Genomic DNA, 14,704 nt, shown 5'->3' on the forward strand with positions numbered 1-14,704 from the left:
TGCACTATTATATAGGGAATAGGGTGCCATTTGGGACACATCCACAAGAAAAGCAGTATTCTCCTCACGGATGTTTCTCTTTATGTGTTTCCCTCCAACAGGACACCGTGTACAGACGCTCTTGGCCACATGCAACGCGGGCAGCGAATACAGAGGCATTGAGGGCATGCTAAGGGGTATTTCACAAATGACACCCTATTCCCTGTACAGTGGCCCATACAAAAAGAGTACACTTCATAGGAAATAGGGGGCCATTTGGGATCAAACAAAAAGAGAGGGGGATAAAACAGCAAGATGCCCAAAAGAACAGGTGGCCATCTTCAAAGCAATTGATATAGCATACATGGTTTAGTGCAATTGACAACTAGAAAACTTGCCCCCCTTCCAAAATGAATGGAAACAATTCAGTATAGAGTTAATTTCGTAGAGATATGTTATTTATATTTGGTAAAGATGACTAAGGGGTTAATAAGCACATTGGCACTGCAGATAATGCGTCCGCAAAGACAGTTAACGGCCAAACTGCAACACTTCAAACCACCGCAGCAAGATGCGGACTAGCTCTGGTCCGGTGCGTTACGTGCGGCTAGACGATGAGTCTTAAGCATCAGCAATACGCACGTAACACCCTGGACGAGAGCCATCATCGGACATGCTCGGTAGGATAGGCCTATTGACGAAGTACTGCCAATTACAGCAATTACATGGCCAGCCGAGAATATGAGAGAGAGAGAGAGAGAGAGAGAGAGAGAGAGAGAGAGAGAGAGAGAGAGAGAGAGAGAGAGAGAGAGAGAGATCAACTGACCACTTATAAACCCCAACACAAATCTTGTCACAAATCTACGGCTTGGTTCAAGAGAAGAGCCCGGGCTATCAATGATAGTTTTGTGTATTTTAAAGAAGGTATAGGCTATCTATTTCTAGTTGACAATCTTACTGTAGTTTCTTCCAATACACCATCCAAGTTGGATTGCAATGACTGGGTTGCATGAGCATGCGTATGATAACAATGCCGACAAGTGCACTAGACAAATGTCAAGGAGTCTTACGGTTTAGTACTAGAAGAACCTTGCCTTCTTCTGCCGCACGTTTCAATTAGTTTTTAAACACGGCTTGCAAGACACATCAAGGTAAGTTCAACTTTTTGGGGGCAAATAAGTATCACTTCAGATAAAGATATAAATGTGTTTTGCTGATTGGCCTTTCAATTAGGCCTACTCTCCAAATAAAGATGGGGAAATTATAATAGGACGATCAATTACAGTATTACTAGCTAGGTTTCCATCCAATTGGCGACAGATTTCCTTGCAAATGTTCTAAACCGTGTTTCCATCAAATTGCCTTGTTGCAGATAAAAAAAGATGTGTGTGACGACATGGGGCACATCAAAACTTCCAAATAACTTTTGCGGTTCAAAAAAATACAAGTAAATGGGTTTCCATCTCATGTTAAACTCTACGGATCGTTTTGTCACAACAAAAATTGCAATATGTAGCGAATGTGCCCACTCTGGTCTTTGCACTGGCCAACAGCTCACAGATACAGTGCGGGTGCCTACCTACAAGATGAGATTATTATGGGAAAAAGAGCCAAGTCAAAAGGCCGCCAAGCATCGATCATCATGTCACCAGAATAAGACCCACATCCCTGAAAAAAAWTTAATAATAATAATATATATATTAATAAAAAATATTAACAAAAGTAGTGTACCGGGCCTTTACTAGTCGTGTATATAGCTGTCTGTAGCAAAAAAAAACTATTCTGCTGCAACACTATGCTATCAGATGAAAATGAAACAACAGGTATTTATTAGTTAATATTTCAAGGTTGCTTAAGGACTTACATCAGAGTAGCCTACATTAATACCTCAATAAATACGAAGAGGAGATATTACATTTACATGATCAATTTCTCTAGTTTTCATTGACTACCTATTCATCTCATAACATGTCATTTGGCTGTTTTTAGTGAGGAGTCAGTAGGAGGGTTTTGCAGTTGATGAGTGACATCAAATCAAATCAAATTTATTTTATATAGCCCTTCGTACATCAGCTGATATCTCAAAGTGCTGTACAGAAACCCAGCCTAAAACCCCAAACAGCAAGCAATGCAGGTGTAGAAGCACCTGACATATGACTGTTGATCAAAAGGCATGACCCTTTAACATCCTAAAATGTGTTTATTTCAGATGTTTGTTTATGGTCAAATACACATCAACCTAATGCCTATCATTTAAAAAAATTTACCCACACAGTAATGTACTCTTATTTGGGGGTGATAAATGACAATTGGTGTATGCCAGAGAGTTAACCAAAGAGTAGGCTAATAAAGGAAACACATTTTCACCACAGCTTCGGGGATTCCTGCACTATGTTACATGTCTACTGCATGGGTTGGGGTCAATTCAAATTGACGCCAATCAATTAAAGAAGTCAAATGAATTAAAGTTTTTGTAAAAATTGCATCAATTTTTAATGATCCCTGAGTTAACCAAAACAATAGAGGAAGAGAGGACAGCATATGGATTTTAAAAAATATATATTTTTACATTTGATTTGATTTACTGGACAATATGAAACACAATTCAACCACAAATGTGGATACAGTACATTTACAATAATTGAGGATAACACCAAAAAACATGTTTTACTGCTTATTGCCATTGTGGTCCTAGAGCAGAGAGTGGAACCTGAGGGGTTGTGGAGCTCTATGGTTTGACCATCAGTTTGGTCTACTTAGCAATCGTTTTGATTATGCAGAGGTTGTTGATTCTGCTCTTCACAAGTCYTCAGTGTCAGCCCTAGCTAAGGAAACACAAGTTCCCTGGTATAACTTCAGGGTGAATTCACCAGTGAAACACAGGTGTGACAGTCGAAAAGCAGCTTTAGGGTGGTCTGGATGGAATAGTGTTAGTCAATAATAACAGTAGCTAGCGATGAGAGGAACAGCTGTATGGAACTATTCCGTACGGATCTAGAAGCACTGATCTGTGTAAACTAAGGTGGTAATTAACTTTATGTTATGACGGCTTCTTTCTATGCTGTGCAGCAACCCTAGTACACAAGGAACTACGATTGGTGTGTGTGTGTGAGAGAGATGGAGAGGGAGGGAGACGGTGTGAGCGATAAAGAACGAGAGCGGGGAAGGAGAAAGAAAGCGAGGAAGAGAGAGATAGGGGTAGAAAGGGAGAGAGGGAATGGGGGCAACAGTGGGGGTAATAGCGTGTTTCAGTATCTACTTGTGGGGGATTACTCATACACTCTGGAATATTAACGAGGGCCTTTTGTCACAGACCTCTTTCTCTCTTTTCCTTTCACACAACCGCACACACGCACACACACACACAGCACACACACACACACACACACACACACACACACACACACACACACACACACACCACACACACAACACTCACACACACACACACACACACACACACACACACACACACACACACACACAGACAGTCGTTTTTGTCAATGGTCTCTTTTGTTCCTTTCATCTCTGACCCAAACAAAGCATTCCTGTGTACACAGGAGAGAGAGGAGACATAGAGAGGGAGAGAGCGAGCGAGCGAGAGAAAGGGAGAGAGAGCAAGAGGGTGAGAGAGGGAGCAGGAGAGGGAAAGGAAAAGGAGAGGGAGATCAGGAAAACATGCAAAACGCCTTTGTAGTTGAGAGGGAGAAGTTTTGATTCAGTTGATCATTCTGATATTACAGTAATAATACCGTTGTACAAAAGTAGATGTGTTGTCATGGAGATGGAATACATCCTATTGGAAAGGTATTGATTGGTTACGCTTCTTCTTTTGTTCAAGTTTTTATTAATACGATGTTATCTTCTTGTGTACAAGTTGTAGGCCTAGAGGCTGCACATTCAGAAAAAAGGGAGGATGAGAAAGAAAGAGCGTGTGTGTGAGAGAGGGAGAGAGGGATGAAGGGGGACACGGTGAAAGTTCTCAATACTGTCATTGTAACGATGAAAGAGTTGCATAACCAGAGATGTGTAATTAACAGTAATTGCTTACGTAAAACTCTGCATTGTAGCGGAGCTATTTCAGTGTTTATTTTTTACGTCACTTAGTTGGAATTTCGTGTGTGTGTGTGTATGTCGTGTGTGTGTGCATTAGAACATTGTGTTTTTTTGTCAATGTGATTTTAAAAGGTCTTATTACTATACTCCTGCCGTAGACTACAATCACTGCCTGGTAACATCAGTGACACACATTTGGGGGAATACTGTGTGTGTGTGTGTGTGTGTGTGTGTGTGTGTGTGTGTGTGTGTGAGAGAGAGAGAGAGAGAGAGACCAGCATCAGAGGTAAGAACGGAAGGCCTATAAAAGCCTCCTTAATTTTCCATCTGTAAAACCCTGATGAAGGCTATGCAACGGGCCAACGGGTATTGGTTTTAACAATAAAGAAGAATTTATATCATTCACTGACCTCTAGGAGTTGGTGAATTCCCATTTGAATTCAAGAAGGGACACGGCTTGAAAGGTGCAGGGCAACCAGAAAGGGAATTTTGGCCATCTTCCTTGTTAACTCTTATCACCATATCCTGTTTCTAGACAGAAGTTCACTCTTTGTCCACTAAAGGGCCCTCTATTTGGAATCAACAGCACAGTCACATCTCTTTTTAACTTCATCTAGATAAACTCAGTGTTTTTAACAGAGCATTGGCCTTAATTTAATCGGTCCAGTTTCCCTTTTTGTACGGCTCACAAAGTGAGAGAGGTATCTATTGTCTGTTTTGATGCAGTAATGTTAATCTGGTCATCCTAATTCTACACCTCCTTCTTATTCCCATTTCCCTTATCAATGATTTTATCTCTCATTTGTGTCTCTCCCACTTCTTCTTTGCCATGTTCAACTTCTGGTCTACGTGCTTTGTGGAAGTAAGTGAGAGAATGTCATTAGCTAGGTTTCCATCCAATTGGCTACAGACTTTCATGCGAATATTCAAAAATCCGCGTCGATACAAAGTGCAAATTGTCACACCAGAGATATGTTTCCATCAAACTGACTTGTTGTGGATAAAAGTCTGTGCGTAATGACACAGTGCACATAAAAATAACTTTTGCAGTTCAATTGCGAGTGAATAAAAAAGACATAGTAATCAAACATGGGTTTCCATCGTATTTTCAATGGCTTTGTCACAAAACAATTTGCGTTATATAGCAAATGTGCCCACTCTGGTATTGGTTAATGTGCTCTAGTCAACAGCTTGCAGATACAGTACGAGTACAGCCTACATGATGAGATTATCATGGACAAAAGTGCAAGAATATGTTTATTTGTCAAACGGCAACCAAGCATCGATCATCATGTCACCAGAATAAGACCTTCGATATTTATTGGAAAGGAGCATCAAGCTCACCACCGGACACTTTCACCACCCTGTAAAATTCATCATAACTTATTCCATCTGTAGCATAATAAACTGCATGTCTTCCTGAGTCGTAGTGGGAGGACCACACACCATATCATCGCGACTCGCTGTGGTATGACTTTACTCGCATAAAAACTGTGGATGGAAACGTTGTTACTGTGTAGGACTTTTTTCCTCTGTCCCAAATGACACCCTATTAACTATACAGTGTATTACTTTTGACAAGAGCCCATAGGGCCCTGGTCAAAATTAGTGAGGGAATAGGTTGCCATTTGGGGCACACAGTGTGTGGAATCTGCRTTCGTACAGCATGTGCTTGTTTGGTCCCTCGTCATGTTGTGTTTGTGTCTTCATCTGTTCTGCAATCTTCCAGCAAAGATTTTTTAACTCGACACAGAAACCTGAGTTGCATCTTAAATGGTACCCTCTTCCTTAAAGGCTACAGCGCAGTACTTTCGCATTACAACAGTAATGCGAAAGTACAGTAATGCGTTTTATAGTCCTACATTGCCATTTTGAGACTCAACTCTGACAACTGGTTTTGATGTTTGTCTACCAAAGCTCGAGTGACTTTCTAAATGTTAATAAATTGCAATGCTCTTTTGTTGCTCCTGGTGTGGTTTCAGAATATAATCTTAACAGCACTGGTTAACTGGTTAACATCGGTCCTACAGGATGCCTAAACTTTATTTACAGTTATTATTTCATGCCCTGTTACTGTGAGAAAGACGTCCCTTAATCAGTCTCTCCTTCCTTCCTTCCTGTTGCGTTGACAGATGACATCTGCCACGCCCCCTTCCTCCCGAAGCTGCTCCCCTCAGAAGGTGTGTCACTCGCAGACGCAGACGGACGTTCTAAAGCCCCTACTGGGCGCCGGGGGCTCCGGCGGGGGCGGGACCTTGAGGAGGCGGAGACGTGTTCTGTCCAAGGATGGGCGGAGTAACGTACGCATCGAACACATCAGCGGGCGGTCGGCCCTGTACATGCGTGACCTCTGGACGACGTTCCTGGATATGCAGTGGCGGTGGAAGTTCTTTCTCTTCACCCTCACCTTCACGGGGACGTGGTTCCTGTTCGGGGTTCTGTGGTACCTGGTGGCATTAGTGCATGGAGATCTGCTGGGTGAGAGAGTGGAGAGAATGGAGACTTTTTTCAAAATCCTCAATAATACAGTACAATTCGCTGTCCCACTGTTGTTTTAGATCTGTAAAACTAAACAAAAACCACCAACTAAGTTTTGTGTTACGTACATTGGCTGTCCAAAATGGCACGTTACTCCCTATATAGTTGCTGCACTACTTCTGACCAGAGCCCCTTTCCCAATCTCTCCTCTCACTCTCTGGCCTTTTTCTTGTTTGGGCAAAAGTCCGTCCTCTGTCTGTTCTCCTCCGTCCTCTCTCCTCCGTGACCCGGAAACCAATAAGTGGTCGAGGAGTGTGTCAATTCTTTAGTAGGCAAGGTTAAGATGGTCCTCCCCTCCTCGATAGCCTCCTAAGTGGCAAGGAAGCACAAGTGTATCGTACAGCAGAAGAGTTCTGATATCTGCCACACCCCCTTTGAATCAGCTGTTGTATTGTCGAAAGAGAAAAGCATGCACACATTTAAAAACGGTATGCTACTTATCTTAATACCTACAAAATGGCTTCCACAACTAACTTAATTTGTTTTTATCACTTCACACATGTATTTTGAGATCCAGCCCTGTAAATGACCTGCGAGTGGAGAAGGACCTTCTCATTTCATACAAGCGCATTTTCGTCCACGTTCACTCTCCTCATCTCCTCTCTTCAATTACCTTTGACCTTTTTCCAAAGGAGGCCAGAGAGGACAGAGAGAGGATGCAGGAGTTGAGCAAATCTAATTGAGAAAAGGCCTCTGTCCTCTCTCTCTTTCTTCCTCTCAATCTCCCTTTGCTCTCTCTCTCGTCTCACCTCACTCTTTCCCTCTCCTTTCTTTCTCTGTCCTCTCTCCTCTCTCTTTCTCACTTTCTCTACTCTCTCTGTCTCCCTCTCTCTCTCTCCTGGGCCCTCTCAGAGTTCAACCCGCCGTCGAACCACACCCCGTGTGTGCTGCAGATGCAGACGCTGACTGGGGCATTCCTGTTCTCGCTGGAGTCCCAGACCACCATTGGCTACGGCTTCCGTTGCATCACAGAGGAATGTCCAGCCGCCATCATCCTCCTGATCCTTCAACTCGTCATCACCATGGTGCTGGAGATCTTCATCACCGGAACCTTCCTCGCCAAGGTACAGTATGGCTCACTGAGCACTGCACTTGAGGATTAAACACACCGTGCCAATGAACGGTTAAAAGCAGCAGATGACCGTCCTATCGCTTCTGAACAGAACATTTGCCGTCATGTTCTGTTCTTTTCCCCGCCTATTCTACATTTTGAATTTCCACCAATAATGGACTCCCAGCTGGTGATTGCATGACCACCCACTGCTTTCAAACGTTCGTTGGCATGGTGTGTTTTGTCCTTTATACCTTCTTACATCACTTGGGTCATCATCGCCAAATGAAATCTCTGATACACACATTGTTGCGGTCAGTTGAATTGCCCATTAACTTCTATGTGTACTTCAATTGTTGAACGCCTCCTGAACTGACTAAATTGAAATGGAAATTGACACCAATACCTGAACTCAAGATACAATAGTCTTCACTGCTTTCCTCAGGTGGCTCGGCCAAAGAAGCGAGGTGAGACGGTGAAGTTTAGCCAGCACGCCGTGGTGTCCAGTCACGAAGGACGGCCCTGCCTCATGATCCGAGTGGCCAACATGCGGAAGAGCCTGCTGCTGGGGTGCCAGGTAACTGCTCAACTGTGTGTGGTGTGGTGTGTGTTGTGTTGTGTGTGTGGTGTGTTGTTGTGTGTTTGTGTGTTGTGTGTGTGTGTGTGTGTGTGTGTTGTGTGTTGTGTGTGTGTGTGTGTGTGTTGTGTGTGTGTGTGTGTTCAACAGCAAGTGTAAAGTACGCTGAACAAAAATATATATATATATTTTTTTACTGAGTTACAGTTCATATTAGGAAATCAGTCAATTGAAATACATTCATTTGGCACTAATCAATAAGGTAGGGGCGTGGATCAGAAAACCAGTCAGTATCTGGTGTGACCACTCTCTTCACATAGAGTTGATCAGGCTGTTGATTGTGGCCTGTGGAATGTTGTCCCACTCCTCTTCAAAGTTGCTGGATATTGGCGGGAACTGWAACCCGCTGTCGTACATGTCGATCCAGAGCATCCCAAACATGCTCAATGGGTGACATGTCTGGTGAGTATGCAGGCCATGGAAGAACTGTGGCACTTTCACCTTCCAGGAATTGTGTACAGATCCTTGCGACATGGGGCCGTCCGTGCATGATCATGATGAAACATGAGGTGATGGCGGCGGTTGAATGGCACAACAATGGGCCATAGGATCGCGTCATGGTATCTCTGTGTATTCAAATTGCCATCTGTAAAATTCAATTGTGTTCGTTGTCCGTAACTTATGCCTGCCCATTACATAACCCCACCACCACCACGGGACACTCTGTTCACAACGTTGACATCAAMAAACCGTTCGCCCAAATGACGCCATACCTGCTGCCTGTCATCTGCCTGGTACAGTTAAAACCGGGATTCATCCATGAAGAGCACACTTCCCCAGCGTGCCAGTGGCCATCGAAGGTGAGCTTTCGCCCACTGAAGTTGGTTACGACGCCGAACTGCAGTCAGGTCAAGACCCTGGTGAGGATGACGAGCAAGCAGATGAGCTTCCCTGAAATGGTCTCTGACAGGTTGTGCAGAAATCCTTTGCTTGTGCAAACCCACAGTTTCATCAGCTGTCCAGGTGGCTGTTCTCAGATGATCCCGCAGGTGAAGAAGCCAGATGTGGAAGTCCTGGGCTGGCGTTGTTACACGTGGTCTGCGGTTGTGAGGCTGGTTGGAAGTACAGTATTGCCAAATTCTCTAAAATGATATCGGAGGTGGTTTGCGGTAGAGAAATGTAATTCTCTGGCAACAGCTCCTGCAGTCAGCGTGCCAATTGCATGCTCCCTCAAAACATTGAGACCTCTGTGTCATTGTGTTATGTGACAAAACTGCACATTCTGGAGTGGCCTTTTATTGTTCCCAGCACAAGGTGCACCTGTGTAATGATCATGCTGTTTAAAACAGTTTCTTGCTATGCCACACCTGTCAGTGTCACGCCCTGGCCTTAGTATTCTTTGTTTTCTTTATTATTTTAGTTAGGTCAGGGTGTGACATGGGGTATGTTTGTGTTTTGGGTGTTTATTATGGTAAAGGKGGTGTTGGTTTTAGTGTATGGGTTTGTGTTGAGTGTATGTGTCTAGGATTGTCTATGGTTGAGTGTAGGTGTTTAGGAAAGTCTAYGGTTRCCTGATTTGGTTCTCAATCAGAGACAGCTGGTTATTGTTGTCTCTGATTGGGAGCCATATTTAAGGTAGCCATAGGCTTTAGGTGTTTGTGGGTAATTGTCTATGTTTGAACGTTTGTAGCATGTGTGTGTGTGCACAACGTTTATAGCTTCACGGTCGTTTGTTTAGTTTATGTATAGTGTTCGTTTCATGTTTTCTCTCTTCTGAATAAAAGAAGATGTTCTTTTCACGCGCTGCGCCTTGGTCCTCACTCTCTTCAGTAGACGATCGTGATAGTCAGGTAGATGGATTATCTTGGCAAAGGATCTATCCCACTTAGCTTTCTCTTTTACAACCTGTCTGAATAATGAAGAAGAAGAAACATATGACGAGAGTTGATCCCCTCCAAAACCAAACGTGACCCCTTAGGGCAGGGGTTTTCAAACGTTTTAACGTCAAGGACCCCAAATAGTATGAGYCTCTGGGTGAGGACATGAGTCTGAGAGAAAAGTGTGTAGTTTTAAAGCAAATGTCCTACTATTCTACACAAATATGCTACCTGAGCAGGGCCTGCTCTAGCCTTTTGGGGCTAGAGTTTTGTTTGGGGGCCTTTGCACCCTGCCGCTAATAATATWAGTTGGGGCCCCCTGGAGGTCGGGGCCCCAGGGCAGAGTGAGACAGGTTATTTGTATACTGATCAAAAAATGTAATTGCCATTGGGGGTGGATAGGAAAGATATGAAGATGGATCAAACACATGTGTTTTACCAAACACATGTTCTGTAGGTATTATAAAAACAACAACATTTAATTTAGTGTAAAAAAAAAGAAGAAAAAAATGCTTTTTGTTTATTTATAAACATTTTCCACGGACCCCCTGGCACCCTTTTGTGGAAMCCCGGGTGTCCGCAGACCTCAGTTTGAAAACACCTGCCCTAGGGATTGTGTGCGCCCCCCTAGGTGACGGGGAAGCTGCTGCAGACATCTCATACTAAGGAGGGGGAGACGGTGCGTCTGGACCAGAGGAACGTTCCCTTCCAGGTGGACACGTCCAGCGACAGCCCCTTCCTCATCCTCCCCCTCACATTTTACCACATCATAGACGACAACAGCCCGCTCAGGGCCTGGGCCGCCAAGGGTACGCCTGGTTATTACTGTGGGAATGGATCTGTGGTTGCGTCCCAAATGGCACCCTATACCCTATATAGTGCACTACTTTTGACCAGGACCCTATGGGCTCTGGTCAAAAGCAGTGCACTGCGTAGGGAATAGAGTGCCATTTGGGACCAGCCTATAACTACGGGAATGGATCTGTGTGTTTGTGTGTGTGTCAGGGCCTTTAATTTGAGATATTTGTGTCTCTCTCTCTCTCTCTCTCTCTCTCTCTCCTCAGGCGGAGGATGGACAGATCCTGAGCTGGCGGACTTTGAGCTGCTGGTTATCATGAGTGCCACGGTAGAGCCCACCTCAGCCACCTGCCAGGTGCGTACCTCCTACCTGCCTGACGAGATCCTGTGGGGGTACGAGTTCCCTCCTGTGGTCTCCCTCTCCCCCTCAGGGAAGTACGTGGCCGACTTTGCCTTCTTCGACAAAGTGGCCAAAACAAAGACCACGCCCCTCTTCAAAACATCCCGCCCACAGAGCTACCATGGCAACGGAGGAGGAGGAGGGGGGGTGGAGGGGACTGACCCGGAGAAGATCCGATTGGAGCAGAGCTACAGGGAGAGAGGAGAGGAAGGGAGAGGGAGGGTCAGAGACAGTAGCCCTCTCAGTGTCCGCATCAGCAATGTCTGAGAGCCTACACACTGAGACGCATACACCAGACCTGGGTTCAAATACTATTGGAAATAATTTCAAATACTTTTGTCCGTGCTTGATTGAGCTTTGCCTGGCTTAATGGAACCAATAGAATAGTCCGGAAACCGCAAACCCTGCCCATCTGGCACTTCAGTAAGACTAAAGCAAACTCAAAATATTTGAAAGATGTAAATAATACATGAACCTAGGTCTGGCATACACTGGATTCTAAGCAGGGTCTGTTACAGTTTACTACAAATATTCAAATGATTAATTCATTGCTTGTTGTTTATTTACATGAAATTGGTACGTATAGAAATATAGAGGGGCAAAGTGTGTTATGGCTGGAGAGGGGGAAGCCCCTGGAAAGGCTTTGAATGCTTAGGGTGGATCACAAATGGCACCCTATTCCCTTTATATCCCCTACGGGCCCTGGTAAAAAAGTAGTGCACTATATAGGGAATAGGGTGCCATTTGGGATYCAACCTTTGTACTGATGCTTCTCTGCCAACGTACTGGACATCCGTCCATAAATACACTGTAAAAACATACAAATATTTAACACTTTAGAACGTTTTCTGATTTTGTTATTGGTACGTGCCAATGTACTGTAGAATATGCTAGCTTGAAGCACTTGGTTGAAATGATAACACTAATGTATCAATACAAAAAAGAATGTCGACCTGTTGTGGACTTTGACTGCATATGAAGAAGACGAGAGAAGACGATTATAAGGTGCTGTGTATAGTCGTCAGTGTGCATTTTCTGCACAGCTATGTCTGTTATTGTTGATACAGAGGAATGCAGTTAGCACTTTATTAATTAAGTACCTTTGCACCTTAGGAGCGTTTCTAGCCCTTAATATTACTGGAATGTGTGTAGATTTGTGCTTTTAACCCAACTAAAAGCACTTTAACGCTGGATGAAATGTTCGAATGATGCTTTATGTTCATATTTTATGATTGTGATTTTAACAATTACGATTTTGTCCGATTTTCCTCTCTTCAGTCAGTTTGCCATGTGTTGTTCCTGTGGCTATAAGCACATTGATAGGAAATAATATTTTTGTAAATAATCATAAACAGCCATTTGGAAGGTTCAATGCTAACAGGAGGATACGTTCTAGGCCTATTCTAGACACCAGATTGCCTTAACATAGAGTCAAAAAACACTCCATTCCCTATAGTGCACTACCTTTGACCTTTGATTAAGGCCCATAGGGCTCTGGTCAAAAGTAGTGYACTATATATGGAATAGGGTGCCATTTGGGATGCACACCCAGGGACTCACATGAGTACAAGCTTCTATTTCTTCCTCTGGTGGTAACCGTGGCTTCATGTGTAAAGTAGGTTTTGGGGAAATTCGGATGGGGTAACTTAAGTTGAGAGAGGTGTGTCAAGACCTAATCATGGCTTTAGATTAGAATATTAACCCATGCCTTCATTTGGTTTACAGGGGAGAACGTACACGGACTGTTGGTGTTCCTGAGATGTTTTGAGAGGAAGCAAATGTGATTACTGTGTGGTGTCCATGATTAGACTTGGGTTCAAATGCAATTGGAATCATAAAAAAACTAATCCCGACCTTGATTGAGCTTGCCTGGCGCAAAGGAACCAATCGAATAGTCGCAGAACGGCAAACTCCACCCATCTGGCAGTCTAGACAGACTGAAGCAAACGCTAAGGGGCAGGTTTCCCAGACAAAGATGAATCCTAGTCTTAGATTAAAAAACATTTTTAATGGAGAGATTCTCCATTGAAAGTGCTTCTTAGTCCATGTCAAGGCTGAATCTGTGTCTGGGAAACTGGTCATAGAAGTAAATATTTGAAGCCAGGTCTGATCATGATTTTGCCATTGTGATCTCTCAGAGGCCCTCGAAGCCTGAGTGCTTTGTCGATATGAACTATTAACTGTGGGAGAGGTTTGATATTTTGTCTTCAACTTGTCTAGGTTTTCACTGGAAAACTTGAATGTTGTCTTCTAGATCTTTAACGACATAAGCTAATTTGAAATAAAAAAAGTATCAAAGTTATAGAGCAGTCATTTTTTAAGATTTATTTTAATTACTACACTGAATCCCCTATTTGTGTGTCAGTAATTTGGTAGGGGCTGCCCTACTGGAAATGKACATGTTGAAAATACTATAATTACACAATAACAAAATCTCATTGTAACACAAATTGGCTTGTAACATGAAAATGCGTTCTACCTCGTCTTTGCTTTCACAAACACTTGAGTTTGGTGCGCATTTTCTGTTCCTAAGTACATTTAAAATGTATTTGGAAACAGGTTATCAAATCATTTCGCATGCCATGGAACATGTTAGAATTGCAAACAGAATGTGTTAATCCTGTGTGACATTTCCGGTCGTGGATGTAAAAAGCTAGTGGAGGAAGAGGAAGCAACTTCGAGGCAACAGTTTTTTGAATATACTCTAGATTTAAACATATTTTGAAGCTGTACATGTCGGATTACAAAGACTCAAATTAAACAAAAACATAAACAATTGAGTAATATAGCCATTTTGGATTGTGACACTTTAACGTAGCCTCTTACTGTGAGGAAAAGTTAGCAAAGTGTCAGTAAGGCTACAGGAAAGTCAGTAACAGGAAACTGCGCCACAAGGTCATTTTGAAGGAGGGAAACTTCTCACTACCAGAAAGTCACACCACAGACCGCCATGCGTAGCTCAACTCATTTTTGGACATGTCTGTCAGTCGACCGCATACAGGTGGGCTGGAAAACCTGACACACTCTCTGTGCACCTTCATGGATTTCTACTTCATAAAGTTGCTGAAAAGGAGTGTTTTATGAAACGGAATAGTTGAAATCGTGTGCATCATATCCTCGTTCTTTATTGCAAAGGTACGTCTGTATTAGTTGTTAACAAAGGCTGCGACTATGATGCTCTGAAGGCAGCTAACCTTTCTGATCAGTTCATCTTTAAACCATTTTGCAAATGGGGTCTTTCTATAAATAACGGGGCCAATGTGTGACATTGGGATAAACGTTTCAAAATGATTTGAAACAAACATTTCATAGATGTTTCTGCAGTGTACATAGAGGAGTAAAAGTCAATATATGAAAATTGCCCATAACTCCACCTTTATAACAACATAGGTCTACTGTAGGACTATACATCCTTTAAGCAGGGTTCA

General features: G+C 43.2%; 1 protein-coding gene across 4 annotated transcripts; it reads left to right on the plus strand.

Annotated features, from left to right (window-relative positions):
- Positions 1-839: 839 nt before the first annotated feature.
- LOC111979721 (ATP-sensitive inward rectifier potassium channel 10) lies at positions 840-13,578 on the plus strand. Of its 4 annotated transcripts, none has more exons than XM_024010403.1 (6): positions 840-1,130; positions 6,168-6,513; positions 7,426-7,637; positions 8,070-8,201; positions 10,710-10,887; positions 11,143-13,578. In XM_024010403.1, the coding sequence occupies exons 2-6, from the start codon at positions 6,168-6,170 to the stop codon at positions 11,541-11,543; spliced, it is 1,269 nt and encodes a 422-aa protein (XP_023866171.1). In that variant the 5' UTR covers positions 840-1,130; the 3' UTR covers positions 11,544-13,578. The 4 variants fall into 4 exon arrangements, with proteins under 4 accessions (XP_023866171.1, XP_023866173.1, XP_023866170.1 ...); XM_024010405.2 differs by having other exon boundaries at positions 6,168-6,478; XM_024010402.2 differs by lacking the exon at positions 840-1,130 and adding an exon at positions 3,604-3,786.
- Positions 13,579-14,704: the final 1,126 nt, after the last annotated feature.

This window comes from Salvelinus sp. IW2-2015, linkage group LG19, assembly GCF_002910315.2.
Source record: "Salvelinus sp. IW2-2015 linkage group LG19, ASM291031v2, whole genome shotgun sequence".
NCBI lineage: Eukaryota > Metazoa > Chordata > Actinopteri > Salmoniformes > Salmonidae > Salvelinus > Salvelinus sp. IW2-2015.